General features: G+C 33.5%; 1 protein-coding gene across 1 annotated transcript in view; it reads right to left on the bottom strand.

Annotated features, from left to right (window-relative positions):
- LOC123560734 (uncharacterized) overlaps positions 1-18,597 on the bottom strand; it is a 136,345-nt gene that overhangs the window by 52,794 nt on the left and 64,954 nt on the right. Inside the window, exons 18-30 of the mRNA XM_053516911.1 lie at positions 17,871-18,032; positions 17,483-17,570; positions 16,623-16,766; positions 14,801-14,995; positions 14,446-14,543; positions 12,528-12,700; positions 12,084-12,208; positions 11,558-11,656; positions 10,791-10,935; positions 9,987-10,085; positions 9,369-9,491; positions 8,291-8,417; positions 7,705-7,865 (exon numbers count right to left, since the gene is read on the bottom strand). Of these exons, the coding sequence (XP_053372886.1) occupies positions 7,705-7,865; positions 8,291-8,417; positions 9,369-9,491; positions 9,987-10,085; positions 10,791-10,935; positions 11,558-11,656; positions 12,084-12,208; positions 12,528-12,700; positions 14,446-14,543; positions 14,801-14,995; positions 16,623-16,766; positions 17,483-17,570; positions 17,871-18,032 (1,739 nt within the window). The remainder of the gene's footprint in view (positions 1-7,704; positions 7,866-8,290; positions 8,418-9,368; positions 9,492-9,986; positions 10,086-10,790; positions 10,936-11,557; positions 11,657-12,083; positions 12,209-12,527; positions 12,701-14,445; positions 14,544-14,800; positions 14,996-16,622; positions 16,767-17,482; positions 17,571-17,870; positions 18,033-18,597) is intronic.

Raw genomic sequence — 18,597 nt, 5'->3', positions numbered from 1 at the left:
GTTATCTTTAGGTAGGTTGCATTGTCTCGATAGCCCGGTTTACGACTTTATTACTGTCTCAACCGTGATAAAATATTATAGCATATGATACACTTATTTCAAGATTCCAATTTCAAGTTATTCGACTTTTCACTAGTAATTCGGCACAAACAGATACTGAAAATGTTATAGTTGACCTGAAGCGGGCTTGCAGTTATTTAGTTATTTTATTATTCAAAACTGGTTATTTACATACTATCGTACATCAGATGCAATTAAAGCATCAAAACAAATATACAGGTCATTTTTTCAGTCAGCCAAAACCGACCTGAATTTGAAGTCTGAGGTTCCTTTACTTAAGCGTTCCTTAGATATCAACTAAAACCAACTTCACGGGGGAGGAACTGTTACACGAGACTCGTTTATGGAGGATATCATGTTACAGATTTAGGATGCTGCTGCTACAGAATACTCAAATTTAAAGTCTGAAGTTCCTTTGCTGAAGCGTTCCTTAGATATCGATTAAAAACCAATTTCACGGGGGAGGAACTGCTACACGAGACTCGGTTACGGAGGATATCATGTAAGGATTTAGGATGCTGCTGCTACAGTTTTCCCGGATAACGTTACATCATATGAGGATAATAATCTCTGTCGGTTGTTTTTTGGTAAATATTTATCTCTTTTTAAAAAGATATAAATTGTATTTTTATATCAATGGTATGCACGTCATTTGAGATATAGCTTAAGGAGGTAGGTTACCTTGATATTTGTAAGTGCGCATGTCCAACCGGAAGCTAACTTGACCATTTACGACGACGTTTACGACAAACTAAATGTGTTTGTATATCCATTCTTCTGGAAATAAATCTTGAACCTGCCTCCGATCTTATGTTTAATGGTTTAATAATGCAGAAATAATGAATGAATTGCCGCAGAAACGCTTCAAAACATTGTTGCCTTAAAATGACGTCATTGACGTCATGACGTTACGTGTCAGTTACCGCGCAAAATTAATAGCTTTTATTTTGAAAGTACGTTATTCTGTGCTTTTTCTTTATTTGAACTATTTTCAAACAGCCATTATTTGCTGAAATACTTTTTATTAGTCTTTTGCTCTGAAAAATGATCAATATTTTGCTTCTTTTATGTAATTATATGGAAATGTTATGCGGAATGTAAGAAAATGGATGATGGTAACTGATGTGATTGGGAATATAGTTGGCTGAAAGGTAACTTATTACGGTCATTTACAAATAAAAAATGGGCAGTTTGATTTGTTATACCTATTTCCCAGTTTCCGTTGATATTTTGTTACTTAAATACTAAAACTAAGCTCAATTTTCAGTATTAAATTGTGGTGTCTTGAATTAAATTGATGTTACCATGGAAACGAAGCCCGTGACCTATATGTCTAATTGTAAAATTCAAAAGCGTTGACACTGGTCTATTTAAGGAACACAGCTTCGGCTTTTTATTTTCATTTCAACAATATCCATGAGAATAATAGCAGCATGCAGAACGATTTTCAATAAAAATGTCAGATGACGGGCACTGCTGTAAGTATTTTAAGCTGTGAAATTTGTTAAATTAACTGCAATTCATACGAAAATATTACTAACGTTAGAAATAAGATGTTTTAAAGCTACATTAACAAGAAAGATAATTTTATATAATATTTTTTTATAAGAAATTACGATAAAAAGCAACATATAAGCTATTTTAAACATCTCTGTTGCCATGGTTACTTTAAACTTTAAGAAAAACATAGTACCATGTAAAGTTCTAGGTATTTTGCTAATCATATTACCCAAATATTCCATGTTGGTCAATAACAGAATGGCACTGAAGCCGTCGAAAAACCCGTTATCATACATAATTGTTGAAAAATGAGAGAAAATGCGTTACCATGGAAACACGGGCCCCGCGACATATACATTTTAAGCTTTTATTAGAAAGCTAATGCGCATACTAGTAAAACTATTAATTATGCAGACTTCTACGGATAACAATGAAACCAAAATACACTGAAAAGTGTTAAATATCCGTATTTTCCTTCTTCTTTCTATATAAAATACCTTAAGAGGGTCATGTACTTCAAACCTGGATAAAAATTGTACTTGAAGGGACAGAGATAAACGGAACTGAGATTGTAGCAGTTAAAACATTAAATTACACGAAATACAAAAAATCACTGCGGTTCGACTAATTTGAATTTACCCTGGTAACAAGGTATCCTACCTCCTTAACATGCGAAACGCAGCATAATGAAGTCTGTCAAGCGTTTTATGATATGATAAAAATCGAAATTTTAATTTATAATTATCAAAAAGGAAGAATTGATTAAAAGATATTTCAACCGTATTTTATGCTTATCTGCATCGATAAAAAAGCATTTAAGCATGTACCTTTAATCTAGAAATGCATTTTATATTTTTCCAAACAAGAAAAAGAGATAAATCTGTACCATTTCTTCAATTTCATTTGGTAAAAAAATCTCCGTTAGCGATTATTATCCTTCAAATGATGTAACGTTATTATCCTTCATTTGATGTAACGTTATCAGGGAAAAACTATAGCAGCAATATCCTAAATCTGTAACATGATATCCTCTGTAATCGAGTCTCGTGTAACAGTTCCTGCCCGTGAATTTGTAGCTCAAGATCACCGCGACCTTGACCTTTGACAAATCAATTTAAAAAATCGATATAGGACATCTGCTAATCACGGCTTATCCGAAGCTCTCTTTAATTATCTACCGTTTACCGAATTTCAGCTTTATATCACTGTAACCATGATCTTTGAGAAACCGATCGATACTTCGCCCGGTCAAGACCAACATGACTACCAAGTTTAAGGCTTCTTTGGCAAAGAGTTGATAATGATTTGAAGCCGAGGAGACGGACGGACTGACAGACTGTCGGACGGACGCAATGATGGATGGTCAATTGACCATATGCTGTCATTCTTGATCAAAACAGAAGCACAAATGAATATTACGTTTGATTTATCATAGGTAATTTAAATTTTCCTGATTTGCTGGACCGGGGAAGTTGAAGAAGTGTTTTAAGGTTTCAATGTTGTTTTTTTTTTGAAGTTCGGACAACATGTAATAAAATTTAGTCAAAAACCTTTCATTGTTTGTTATAGTTGTTTACATTGATGTTACAAATTTGAATATAAGTTAAATGTCCTGAAATGATTGTACTTCTTTGCAACTGTGGAATATGCGAAACATTTCATTTTTATATTTCGCTTTTTAAATAACGTAAATAAATACAGATTTTGAGCTTCGCATGTTTACGTTTAAAACTACCAAGACGCTACGTTACCAACAGGATTCCGGAACGATGAAATTCTGGTAATATCAAGCAATGCTTGAACTACGACCTTGATGTGCCAGAGATGCACGAATATTTCGACCTTTGTACTGAAAGCCAAACACGAAGATTTTGTACTTCTTATTAATGCTAAGAAACAGTCGTTGGTGAATACTGTCCCTCTTTAAAAATCTGTTACAATCACACCTATATAAAATACGTTTGTTATTTATCATAATTTATTACGGTGTTCTGTTTTCTTAAATTTGATTTACAATGGCACCGATTTATATCGGTAGGCGGCAAAACGGTGTCATTAGATCGTTACGCACTTAGAAGGATACGTTATAAACAAACCACTTATAGTTTGTTCAAGCAGACGTGATCATGATTTATGAACAAAAACGTCCGCAGGTTATATCTTATTTAATTACCGGTTATATTGCCGGTTTTTGTTGGATTTTAGATACGCTTCCAAAATTTAGTAGAGCATAGTTATGCTGACTTTTCAGTTTTGATGGGTTGGTAGAGAAAGACCTAAGATATCACTCAGGGTGTTATTTCGATCACGAGTGGGATTAACATTGGCTTCTATACCCCTAGATGTGTGTATATATCAATCATTCTACATCAAAGAGAGCAATTGCAGATGGATTAGACGAAAACCTTGCTTTGGAATATAAATTTTATCAACTGATTCCATTTGACAATTTAAAACCAAAGCTTGGTTACCAAATAAATATTCTTATAGATTTTATTGCTTAAAATGTACAGTCTTTACATATAATATATTACAAAATACTAATAATGAACGTTACGGAAGACGTTTATTACTTTGAGTGATTATAATTATATTCGCCTCACTAATAAATAATTGATAAACTGTAAAGATCATATAGATAACAAAGCGGGGGTAGCACATTTTTACTCTTCTATGTATGTCTTTAATAGAAAATTATATAAATTGGAATATTTATATTAACTATATATTTTGTATGGAAAGAAAAACAAACATTAATTTTCGTATAATCAACATTGGTGTAACAGTAGTCGTATCAAGGATAATCCTTTCCGCGAGATAGCACGCACAGCCAAACGTCTTACTATTTAGAAGTTAAAAGATCGATATATGATATGAGCCGCGCCATGAGAAAACCAACATAGTGGCTTTGCGACCAGCATGGATCCAGACCAGCCTGCGTATCCGCACAGTCTGGTCAGGATCCATGCTGTTCGCTAACGGTTTCTCTAATTGCATTAGGCTTTGAAAGCGAACAGCATTGATCCTGACCAGACTGCGCGGATGGATATGGCTTTGCGACCAGCATGGATCCATTAATATCATTCAGCACTTACGTTTACATTTGTACAATAGCTTGCTATACAAGAAATAAGTGATTTGCTTCTTCAGCGCGTACCAGAAAATCAAAATATATATGAGCCGTACCATGAGAAAACCAACATAGTGGCTTTGCGACCAACATGGATCAAGACTAGCCTGCGCATCCGCGCAGTCTGGTCAGGATCCATGCTGTTCGCTAACGGTTTCTCTAATTGCATTAGGCTTTGAAAGCGAACAGCATTGATCCTGACCAGACTGCGCGGATGCGCGGTTTTATAATTCGGTTAAGTTTAATTCGGAAACCTAGTGAAAAAAGGGAATTTTAAAGAATAACTTGCCTTCAACTAAAGCTTCTGTATTTTAAATATTTCACAGTGACTATACATGTTGATTAAATATAACTTACATCCAAAAGTGGTCAATACGCCATTGTAGAATAATATGGACATGTGAAAATTCTGATCATTACAGTATGATTGTGTTTATTTTACCTATGTGTGGAATTACGCTGACTTATAACTGAACAAAAATGTTTGGCGAAAAACATACATTTAAAATGAGTAATACAATAACATAATTATACCCTTTTTTTCCAGCAAATTAACTTAAGGTATTTTCATTGCTACGATATGAAATAAAATAGTTACCTAAATCCTAAACCTAAAAGCTGATCTCGATAAAAAATATAAAGTTGATGAAAATGAAACCTATTCCTTGTGATGAAAACTATGAAATATATGGTTATATGGACCACAGTAATAAGCGTGTAGGTAGATCAAGTTTCGTTTACCTTAAATGGTTCTATCAATCTCCGTTCAAGCACGGGGTGTGATCTAGAAATAATGTGACTTTTCTCCTATGATAATTACTTGATGTATAAACATAGTCTATTGAACTTTGTACAGGATATTCTTTTTTACATGTCATTTATCCGCAGTTTACATTACACTTTTACCATAGTCCTCGTGAACTGTATGCTGTGAAATCGCAGCATACAGTTCATGCTACGGCAAAAAATGTCTAATTAAAATTACTCATATAGATTTCAAATAAATTATGTCACATTTCCGCCATTTGATTGCTCAGTACAAGGTTACGACTTATCAGTGTAGGGATAACGCATGTCTTTTCGTATTATAACGTCTGCAGAATCCCAAGGGATTGGTTGTTGCCCGAGCTCTGCAGGCTCGGGCACCAACGTATCCCAAGGGATTCTAAAGAATGAAATGAACATGAGCTTACGCTATTCTATCATAAAACGCGGAAAAAAGCTACTAAATAATTACATTATCCCCAACGTCATTAAATTTCCATGAAATGCGCGGGAATATCTGAGCTGATTTTTCACGTTGACGTCATTTTATTTGAATTATCTGTTTTGGGGCCGTAATACGTCTACGCTTTACCACGGAACGCGCATATATAAAAAGATGTTATAACAGTGCATGAGCGCGAAAATCTCTCTGTTAACACACGTTTTCTCTCTTGTTAAGACACCCCCGAAAAATGATAAGAACAGCAGTTTTATGCTAGAATGTACAAATATCAACGATGCCATTAGTTTGACATCACTAGAACTAACAAGAAGTATAATTGAGAAATGATAAATGAATAAATATTGACCTTTAAATTACAATATTTTCAAGAAGTATAAGATGAATATCAAATTATTTCCAAATACTGTCTGGATATTCATTTAAAGAAATAGTCATTACAGAGTATCATTTTACATTTTTTATTCATTTTAAAAGAATTATTGCTTCTGGATCATCCCTATTAAGGTAAAGAAAGTGGATACGTTTTTATTACATTTACTCAAGTGGTACTGCCATTCTCCGTTTTAAATAAGTTAAGTAGCTCATTCAAATAAGCTAAGTAGGGAGAAAATACGAATAGACAAGAACAGTCATTTCGTGGATGTTAGTTTTACGTAAGAAAAATGTTCACTACTAATTTACTACTTTATCAATATTTAATATAGGGAATGATAAAACAGTTTATTATATGGTATAAGATATTATATATTAAATTACCCGCTATACCTTTTTATCAATGTGCTTCATCGGTATGTATACTCTATGGTTTATTATTATTATCATTATTTTATTTTTTCGGGCAGCAACAGTAAATATAAACTAAAACATGTAACAACAATTATAACGCTACAATACTTTCAGTATTCACTTGTGTTCTATATTAACTTCTTGGAAAACAGCGGGTGGGGGGGGGGGGGGGTTAGGTGGAGGACGTTAATTAGAGAATATATGGTACATGTCTAAATGGTACCTATTGCTTCAAAAATAAAACAATTTGCATTGTTGAATATATGATATACCCTATTTTTCAAACAAATTTCTAAAATGAGTTAGATTGAGCTCGAATTACTGTTAAAGGAAGTATCACATGAGTTTTATAAACATTGGAAAGCAGCCCGTCCTTAAAAATACGAATACGAAAATATGACTCATAAATATTGATAAAAATTTATTGGATAACTAACATAACATAATGGCCAAGGTAAATATGAACTTAAACTTACATATCACAAGACACTATAAATAATTGCTGATCGGTCACATGAATGGTAATTTATATGTTTTAAATTTTACTATCTTTTTTGTTTTTATGCGAATAGGAGGCTTTTAAAGGTAATGTCAGAAAATCCTTATCTTAAGGTTGAATTGTTGTATATTATAACGTGACTTTCAGATTATAAATATATCAAAAATAAAACGAATAGAGTGCAGAAGAAATAGGTATGAACAAACTTGCAGATTAGTTTATTATCGCAAAAAGCGGATAATCATTTGTTTTTTTTTGTAATAGAATGGTTATACAAATATGTACATGTATATGCAAACAACAATAGTATTAAATGTAATAGTGTTCAAGATATAAAAAAAGTGATTTATCGTTATATGAACAGCTAAATGATTTATTCCAGACGGATTTCAAGATTCTTTATACGATTCTTCCTATAGATGAAAATGATCTGGATTTCTGAATACTATTTCACAAAAGGTGCAAACTGTTCTGTCAGTTTTCAAACATGCATGTTAGTTAAAGAACAGAAAACGTAATATATTAAAGCTCAAGGCGAAAGCAAGTGACGACGTCATCACTGAAGCAGCCGAAGAGATGTCAATGAACGAGCCACTCGGACAATTCTCCCGTGTCCATCCTATGGTTTCTCCTGTCTTGTTATTTTCGGCTTCTAACCATTCCTTAAATATACAAAAAATAACTGTAGTACCACATTTCTCCATTAAAAAGATGAGCGTGCAGTCACCTTTTTTATGGCCGTGTTTTGGTTTAAAAACAAACCATAGCCTACCCTTATCCTCTACCATGAAAATCGTTCTGACCATTCAGGTATAATACAGCTTACTACAATATGACAGGTAGGCAATTGTTGTGGTCTAAACATTACTAGATACATCAAGTAATTTATGTACTGCTACTTAATTCAATAAAATATTTAGATATGGAACATATTTTTGGCTTTATATATGCCTGTGTCAGTTGGTAAGTAGGTACTTGCAATTCCCTATTTTTCAATGCAAATCAAGTATGATCTCAAACGAACACAGTTATTCTATAATGGGTCTTTGGTACGTAAATGAATCTAGAAGTTGAACAAAATAATTACCTGCAAAGGTTTGAAGTAATCAAGGAGGGGTTGGGCACTGAGTTTATCTGTAAAACCACTTGTGCCTCTTGTTATTTTCTCCATAGCTTTTCCCCATGGCAACGAGGCACCCATTTGTAACATCTCTCTGAAGTATAATGCGTACAAAACTGTAACGACACTTTGATGCACAGTGACTCAGATCTAAAGCTCAAAGATCACGGATCCGAATCCTGGTTAGAGCGGAATACAACTGAAGTGTATACAATCCATTCCTTACAAATGTACTTGCAACTGTAAGAAAACCAGGAATTAATCATATAGAAATGTTAACAGTGGCAAACAGTTGCAACCCTGTCCCGATAAAAAGAGGCTAAAATAAAATATGCAAGAGAAATACATACCCACGTTCCAAGAATACAGTGGCGCAGAAGTAAATCAAAACAGCAGTGTTTTTAAAGTTTTGCACATTACAAAGCCAGTTTAAACAATAAGACAAAATAAAGGAAGACACTGATGCGCCGCCTTAACGAACGATCAGTGGCAAAAAACACAACCGGGGAGTTAAACATGGCTTTGGTGCGTACCCAATTCTCAGTCTCCACAATGTTCCAAAGTCACAGGACAGTGAAAACAAAAGTTCCCCCCTCCAGGTCCATATAAACGCAATAGCAAAAACAGACTTAAAGAACCATATACCCGTGTATTCAGTGCCTTTACTGACGGCAGTGGGGTTTGAAAAACACCTTTCAGGGTCAGAGGTCAAAATAAAAAACAGATCATTCGAACTGCCTATCATGCAGTCTTCCCACTCTTCCGTCAGATACAAGTAAAAGAGAAAGCGTACCTATCAAATATAATAGACGGAAGCAAACACGAGATGTGTCTCAAAACACTTCTATTATTACCTTTTATTCATAATTATTATTAAATATTGTCAAAGTATTACTAGCCAAAAATTTTTGACCTCTAAGATATTATATTTATGTAATGAAATTATCATTTACTTGTTCTTGAAAACTATCAAACAACATTTCTGCCCGTATGTTATGTGAATGAATTAAACATTCCAGGCTTTGACAAATAATTAGATTTTTACTGTAGCCTTTGCCCAGCCGTTGTATTCTGGTATATGTCACATCTATGTAGTGGTTCCTCTTGTCCTATCAGCTCGCACAATGCCTTATGCCACTGAAACTGAGCAACGAAACTCACGAAATACCTGTGTGGAATAGAAAATAATATCACTCATGAGAAAGATATTTTGTTGGGTTTAACGTCGCATCGACACAATTATAGGTCATATGGTGACTTTCCAGCTTTGATGGTGGATGAAGACCCTAGATGCACCTCTGTGCATTATTTTATCACGGGCGGGTAGCTTGGAAGAACCACCAACCTTGCCTTAGTCAGATGGATGATTCCTTACATGAAAAATTCCCGTGACTTCGGAATGAGGCTCCAACCAACACCGCTGAGGGACAAGTGATTTGAAGTCAGTGATATCAACTACTCGGCCACAGAGGCCCCCATTTAAAAGAATGCTGATGCAACTGACGATATGTGACACTTATTTTATGTAATACTCACCATCCTGTTTTATGAAAATATCTCAGCCAGGAAATAAAATATGCAGTTAAATTCTGGAATTTAAGTAATATGGATTCATATTTTCAAGATATGATATCGAGATGTGAAGTTAAGAGAATCAACTTGCCTGATATAGGGTGTATTCGCTGGTATGTGATATTTTGCCCCAGGATCAAAGTCATTTTCTGACCTTGCAACAGGCGGTGATATACCTTGGTAACGACACCTGCAAAATAATAAAATGCGAGGCTCTGTTGAGTATTTAAACAGTTTCATTCAACTCGTTTAAAAATGCAGTGTGGAGAGGCACAATATTTAATGCAATATTCTTTTTTGTCACATGTTAGCTTTAAATGCTGAAATATTAACATTTCTTCTTTACTTACCTATTATAGACAATGTCAATTCGACCAACGTCTCTCATACTTAAAACGACGTTAACGTCGAAGCTTTATTACACTAGTTTAACATTATGTAATTGTGATTAAAATAATTTCGAAATCCTCAAGGAGCTTATACCAGAGACAAAAAAGTCAGGCAGTACTCTAACACTAAAGAAAACACAACCTACTTTCCAAAAGAACTTTGAATATCATAAAATCTGAGGCATTGACTATAATGCTGAACAACACATTTGTTATTTCTGTGTAAGATGAGTTGAGATACAACATTCGATGTAATTGTGTAAAATATAGATAAATAGATCGACAGCCCGATGCATAGCAATTTATGCTATTTCACTAAAAACGCCTTTCTTTACAGTTTTACATAGAAAACGACTAAATTTGAATTTAATAAGTAAATAAATAATAATAAGATACAGATTAAACGAAATTTCTTTCTACGTGAACAATCCACAAAGGAAATTATTCAATGTTTGAAGAAGAAAAATGCACATATTAAGTTTTTTTTTCAATCATTGATGCCAAACCTCAGACTCCACCATGCTTCATTGTAATTTTCTTTAGTTGTCTCGCCTCTATACACACTCCATCTCCATTGGTCAATCAAGTAACTGAATGGCAGGAAAGCGACTTTGTCCAGTGCCATTTTAAATAAAAAATTGATGTCTCCCTCTACGTAAAGAACATGCAAAATAACATAAGAATTCAAATATCAAAAATAAAACATAAATCTATATGCAGCAACATTCAATTCTAGTAACAGAAAATAGTTTAACAAATTATAATAACAATAAAATCAATTTAGTATTTTATCACTAATTTTAAACATCATTTAAAGTTGACAAATAATTTGAAATGGCTACAGATCCTATTACGTTTTAATCTAAGACGCGTTTTTCCTGCGTTGATTAAATACGTAGTACTTTTACAAAGTCTTTGAACTTAGAAACGGTAGATCTACTAAATGATAGCCCATATCTACCATATACCTATAACAACTTTTACTGATCTAGTCTTATTATTTTAGTAGATATTGCTATTATAGTAACACGTTTCCCATGTGAAATACTTATTTTTGCATTTTTTGAAACTATCAGAAAACATCATAGCTGTCTTATAAATTCTTTACTGATACATGCTAGTTAAGGTTGATAAATCATTTGAAATGGCTATATATTCCTTTACTATAGCCGTTTTAGTTCTTTTAATCTAAGGAGCGCTTTTTCCTTCGTTGATTAAATATATTGAGGCGCGTACACGTGTACTCATTATTCTTTATTTCAACGACAATTACCTGTCCCGTTTGGGAGGTTCTCCAAAAGTCCTATCTTCTGTAGATGTTCCGGAGTCTGAAAAGACAGTGTGACAATATCCGCTACACCTTCTTGAAAACCTGCAACACAGAGTACTACGTTGTCATCTTTGTTTTATTTGCATTTTAGACATTAATCTTGATGAAACTGTACAAACATAAAATTGAATATCTTCAAGATTTAGCAATTAAATTACACAACAAAATTATTACTGTTGTTTCAACAAAAGCTTGTGATACATGAAATGCCAAATAATCGATTTTTTATTCTTTTTCATCGTTATTTGTAACCCAAAAATGAAATTTGTGCAGATCAATAGCATGCATTGCCTGTGGTTCCCGAGAACAAGAAAAAAACACTACCTTTAAGTCATATCATATTCATTTTTATTCAGATTTGATAAGTCAACAAACACAATAAAAAATAAAGATATTTGTTTTACTAGCAGTAAAATGGTCTTTATGACTAAACGATCAACTCGTTTTATTTTTGTTTATACAGTACAACCTGGATTTGCTCCGCTTCGAAACAGAATTGGTTGGTTGATATATTGAAGGTAATACTGTATATGTCCCATTTCGTGATGTACTGTGATCAGTTGGTCCTCAGTTACCGTGGTACATTGTTTGATTCTTAAATAAAAATATATAGAAATTTGTGTTTTTGTTTTAAAATATATGCTAATAAGGACATTCACAGGAATTTAAATTGTACTAACATGTCTTTAGAATTTTCATTTGGATTTCAGACAATCTCTAAGTATACAACTAACATATATATTTTAATTAACAACACGTAACTACACAACCACAAAATTCTGTAAGATAATGTTTATTTTAGGTCAAACGACGCCATTTAAAAGTCAGTTATCCATGTAATTGTACCAGATCGTTTTTAAGTGCACGTTATACATTTTTTCTGCATCGTCATACAATAGATACCTACACCTACCGGAAGTCAGTACCGATTTTGAAATCCCACGCCGAAGCATGACATACCACATCACGACCGTCGTCTGGTTTTTCCAACATGGAAAGCCTCCAAAATGACTCTGGCATAGGACCCATACCAACTGATGTAAAGAACTCTTCCGCCAAACGGTACATGTGTGTCACATTATAATTCTATGCAAAGAAGACATAAGTAAATAAATTTGTTTTCTGTACTGAACGTTTTGAAAAAAGTGTAACCTTAATATCTCAGCAACTAATACTTGTACCGGTATTTCATTACCTCTCACGAACAATCTCAGTCAAACCAAGTCTGTTTTAATTTCGAATAAAAAGTGGGACATAGAATAAGCTATGTCCGTCCGTGACACTTCGTACTTGTTGTTGAAATTTTTAAGCAACCCGTCTACAATATTTTCCATTATAGCCGTCTTTTTGTTGCGGGCCTACGTTAAAATGCATGGCTCTATGGCTGTTAGGGGTGCTATGTGCTTCCGGGAAATCTACCCTTACATTTGTCTTTTATTTAACCTATAGTTTTTATATAACCTCCCTTTATGACTCTAACTATAACAGTGCATATTAAAAGCGGTGCTTTTTTAAATTATGTTAGCCCGTATAACATCTATTTGGAAATCTGTTTAAATTGTTCTAAAAATAAAATAAAATAAAGCATTATGGACCTTTAAGGTTATTCTGCATGTTCGGATCGAAATCGTTTCTACAATATATAATTTGTTTAAACCCAGATTTTTCAAAACTTCAGAATATATTTAGAAAATTTAGCAGATAAAAAAGATAGGGTTGTGTGCTAAATTATTTTGATAGTTTGATTTGAAATATTTGGACCTCATGCAATTTGCATAATGCGAACATTACAACTTTCATAACATTTTTGCGAATGGAAATCTTCTTCTACAATGTAGATTGTAATAAAACATTTCACCGTCGTAAATAAACATATTGTCTATAATGTGGTGAAATAAAATATTATAGGTTCGTGTACTTATTTTTTTTAAAGATATTTGTCCATGATTAATGTGAACCCCATATTTAAAGCTAATTTTATGACATTGTTTTGAATTATTTAATGTGTCAGATGTTCTAATATCATATTTTAACTTTAAAAAGATAGTAACAGTGCCACTGTACTAAATTTACTCACGGGTTGCCATAATTCATAAAATGATTTTCATTGCATTTATTTCCGGTTTATCAAACGTGCAGAACTACCTTAAGTATGGTGCCTCCTTACTTAGAAGAAGTGTTGTACTGACTGGCAATATGTTTGCGTAAAATGCCTCTAGGTAACTTGGTAACTCTGTAACAAATTTTTGTTTTCTTTGGAAACGCTTTATGCTGCCAAGGGACCTTCTTGTAGATTGTGCCAACTAACACGACAGCAATCTTTCAATAACTTGTGGTGACCATAGAATGTTTCCCTGTACTTGGAAACAAAGTTGTTATATTTTCCGGTTCAGTAAATATTTGTTTAATGGAGTTCCGCTTAAGCCGGTGCTAGGTGGAGTAAGCTGTGTAGCACATTTCATTAGCTCTCATTAACAGACGCACTATGATGTCAGTAAAATGAAATGTGTTTATGTCATCGGGATTGAAGTCACACAGACACAATGTAGGACGCATGACTTTAAGATTAACAATAAGTGTCCCACGGAACACTTCTTTACTTTGAGCTGATGACGAACCAGCAGCCTCAAGACAAAAGATTTAACGCCAGTTACCTTGACCATTTGGTCACAAACTCCCCCCCCCCCCCCCCGCCACCCGCCCCACAAAAAAGGATGAAAACTTCTTTAGAAAAGGCGATAACATTTACTCTCATGTCAAAAAAGGCATTTTGAATTTGATAAGGTAAAATCCCTTTTGCTTCTTAAAGAAAACTGCCACGCATAACATACCTGGTTTTCCATTTCTGCTGTAAGTGAAATACGTCCCTGGCCAGGGTACGGTTCCAAAATATCATATATGTTACCCCATTGTTGCGCCCACATGTTACCTGACAAACAGAAAATGAGTTAAATCTATCTATGCAAAAATACCCTATAAGGGGAAATAGCACGACCATAAATAACTTTAATCTTTTTAAGCTTTATCTTTCCTTGTTCTACGACTTCTAGAGGTGTATAGTTCCAATAGTGGAAGACAACAAGTACATAGTATGAACTAATCATTTCATCGTGTGGAAATAGTAAAACGCACACAACATATCAAAACATATACTAAGTTCATTCCGCTTTGAGCAGTTTTACTTACCAAATATATGAGCGGGAATATGCCCAGATTCAGGGAATTTGCTTGCTCCGTATTTATCTTTCAACTTCCTCCTAACATATGTATGTAGCTGATCATACAAAGGTCTTAACTCGTCAAACAAACGTTTCACATCTTCCTCAAAATCGTTCTGTTCATACCAAGACCTGTAATACGCTCCCATGTCTTCATACCTTCCTAAAAGAGAAACTCAAGCTAATATTTGTTATCAATTATTAAGTTGGCTTATTTCCTTAAACTTTCAAGAATATGCTACATAATATTTGAATAGAAACTACAAAAATGTAAATTCAAAGATCAACAAATAGCTGAAACACAATTGCGTTTTCGCCGATAGTCCTTATATAAACCGCAGTTGTGCCATTTGACCCGTGTTTATTCAACACTTGTTTACAAGGTCAAAGTCTAAAAGTAAAAGATCTTTTCCGGCGAATCTCGGGCAATAGTTTTGACCATTTACCGGCAAGCCATTCAATAAGTGATAACAGCAGAACCATGTTATAATAGATCGAGTTACATGCTTGCGGAATAATTTTTACACGCGACGTATAACCGACTCGGAGTGATTAGATATATTAAAGTAGGTTCCTGCTATATTTATTTGGGTTCTTACATGCCTTTAAAAATAAACAATTAGATGAAATAGAGAGGCACTATGTCATCGCTCATGTATAGCGCCAAATGTAGTAGGTCGACGTGAGGTCAACTTGTAACCGTGTTTTCCGACACGTCTTGACAGGACGGTAATATTAAAAGAATTTTGATAAAAAAACAAAAAAAACAAACGAAAACAACCGAAGCCATTGAATCCAACTAAGACTGATTTTTACCTTGCTTTCTATGCAAACTATTGACAAGCTGAGAACGAGTCGTTTGAGCTGTCGAAAGAAATTTCATTTTGTCGAATACTTCGTCGTCGTCTTGTTTATAATAACAATTTACAGTCTGTCGACTTGACTTTTTATTTTCTGATGAAGGCATCAGGAACGAAATAAATAAGGAATTCTTATGTTTCCGAAAATCCTTTCTACATTTCTATATATGCAGAATGTAATATGGACGAAATATTTTCCGTATTAGTAAGTTAAATTCTTTGACATGATCTCACTTAAGAAAGATACAAATTGAACAGATCTGACTAGATTAAAACTTGAAGTACAGAAATAAACTTATCAAAATCCAGTACAGTTTAACTGAATAAAACCGTTGGCCAATTAGAGGATACGAAACAAAACGAGATCTACTTGATTTTAAATTTAGAAAACAGTTTAGTTCTCAGTAATTATCCGATTTTAATGTAAAAATAAAATCGTGTAAATAGCCGTCCAAAGAGACTCTTTCTAAATGAAAGTTATTTACAGTTTGTGTTACTGCTAGATGGTATACCAGTATTATGTACTTCACAGATCTTTCAGTTTCAGTTATGTTGAGCATAATAAACGGTTTTACAAAAAGCTAACCTTGTGATCGTGATGAAATACGAGTGATAACACGCTCCGCGGAATAACTTAAGGAGTGCGTAGATTCAGGGTGTGTTAATTAAGTATCTGTAATAATTAAATTCTGAATCGTCTTTTGTATTTTGCCAGGCGTACGTCGACGCATTGTCAATATTGTAGTGGTTTAATAAAAGTGTGCATGTTTGTTTATATTTGAATTATATTTTAGCGACAATTTTTTATTGGTGCTAATTCTGAAAGCATGGAAGAATTGATTACAGTATCAATAACAGTATCAATATATTAATTAATCATCTGGATAAATGTTACTGTAGTCCTGAATATGTTTTCTTCTAAATTATTACCCCCGGCTTTGATAGCTTTGTTCATGAGGCCGACGAATTCTGCATACATATCTTTCATTTTAGCGCCACTGACATCCCTCCATCCTTTCCAAGCAGCAAGAAGTTCATCATAATCTCGGCTGTTTGTCATGATGTCGATCAGATCTAAATAGGTTTACTCGCTTTTAGATACGTTATTTAAGAAAATCTATGACAGGTGTTCGCTCTCAAGTAGGAAATAATTAAAAAAGAATGTATTCGATTTATAGAAATAATGAAGTTTTCAGAAAGAAAATGTTCAAATTGCACACAGATATTAAATGCTCTTTGACAATAGGGCATGACAACGCCATTACTTTGTATTTGTTGTCATTTTCTTCCCTCAGGGTTTTTCAATAGTTTGAAAATGCTATATGTCTTAATGTATTTTTGTGACTTTTTTTTTAAAAATTGGCGAATTTTTAGGATATAATAATATGATTTTTTATTAAATTGTGAAAACTTATCAACTGTTACAGCATATTTTTGTAAGCATAGACTAAATTTCATAATTGAACTTCCAGTAATTTCTAAATACTGGCAAAAGAACTAATAACGTGTTGGCTGTTTTGTTAAGTATAGATTATTCTCGTGCGCAAATCAGAAAGTGTACTCATACCTATATCGCATTTGGAGCTTTAAACATAATTATATTTTGTTTCTTATTTACAAGGGTAACAACACCACTTCAAAAACATTCTGTTTCAACAGAGAATCTGTATATATATTCAATATAGTTAATACGTTTATCTCATCTTGATACAAAGCAAGTCGGAACAGCGATTGTTATACACGAAGCTTTACTTTTTTTAAGATATAAAACATTTTAACGGTATAAAAACCTGGTTCAAGCGGTTTGCAATCAGCAGTTGTTTTGCACCATTCTGCTGCACTGTAGATACCAGTCATTTCAGCCTTAAGATTAGTTATCTGTTAAAAGAAAAAAAAATCACGATAAATGACGACTGATTTTTAAAAGCACGAAATATACGAAACAATAAAATAGAAAAAGTGGAAACTCCAGACTCATTGCACACGCTCTCTCAGCTTTGATCAATGACCTTATAACATATATTATTGGCGTAACTTTTGTAATACAATCATCTTTTTGACAGACAAGTTACATTTTAGTATTAAAAATAAAATAGCACTCATTTTGTATCATCGCCATAAACTCAGGACCGACCTTCCAGTTTCAGTTTGACACATCTCAAAATGTATAATTAATACCCGTTTAAGAACATCTTTGTTCTCATAGACTGAGACTACAACATCCAGGATCTTGTTAATCTGTCTCTTTAAACTTTCATCTGTGAGTGCAGATACGTTAAACTCAGCTGCTTTAGCTGACTCGTTCTTGTTGAAGTCCGAAAACAACAGGCTCATCTCGGTCTGGAAATTGTTTAAAGAAATAAATACTTACACAAGTGTAGCATAGTAATGATATTTTGCCCTTTTGTATGTCGTCTTACCAGAGTTTGTAATATATAACGTGTGATTAAACATAATTGTTGTGCGCATTATTAAGTTTTGTTTGACACGTGACTTGTTGAAATACGAATATCGTATATTCCAGAATGACGTCCATTTTTATTGATTACGACGTTCACTCGTCCAATCAGCTTCCAATGTCAATATTTTCTTTTATGGGGGAAATTAAAAGAAATGAATACAAACATAGACTTGGACAACATTTGACTAAAAAATAAAGGAACCTGCTGTAAAATGAGAAATGAGAAACTTTACCACAAAATCCTAATTAGTGAAAAGGGATTTTGAGCCGCTTCGGTAAACCCACTTTAAAAACGTATAGATTGAAATACAAATATATGTATTTCCATGTATCAGTTGAACATTTTACGTACATCATTAGAACTCTGTCTGATTATATGTTAAGTGTATGTGCAAAAGCGACATATAAAGCGGCATCAAGTATTATGTGAGACCCTGCATTTTG

The sequence above is a fragment of the Mercenaria mercenaria genome, chromosome 10 (genome assembly GCF_021730395.1).
Source record: "Mercenaria mercenaria strain notata chromosome 10, MADL_Memer_1, whole genome shotgun sequence".
NCBI lineage: Eukaryota > Metazoa > Mollusca > Bivalvia > Venerida > Veneridae > Mercenaria > Mercenaria mercenaria.
This window is presented reverse-complemented; position numbering and strand designations above follow the sequence as displayed.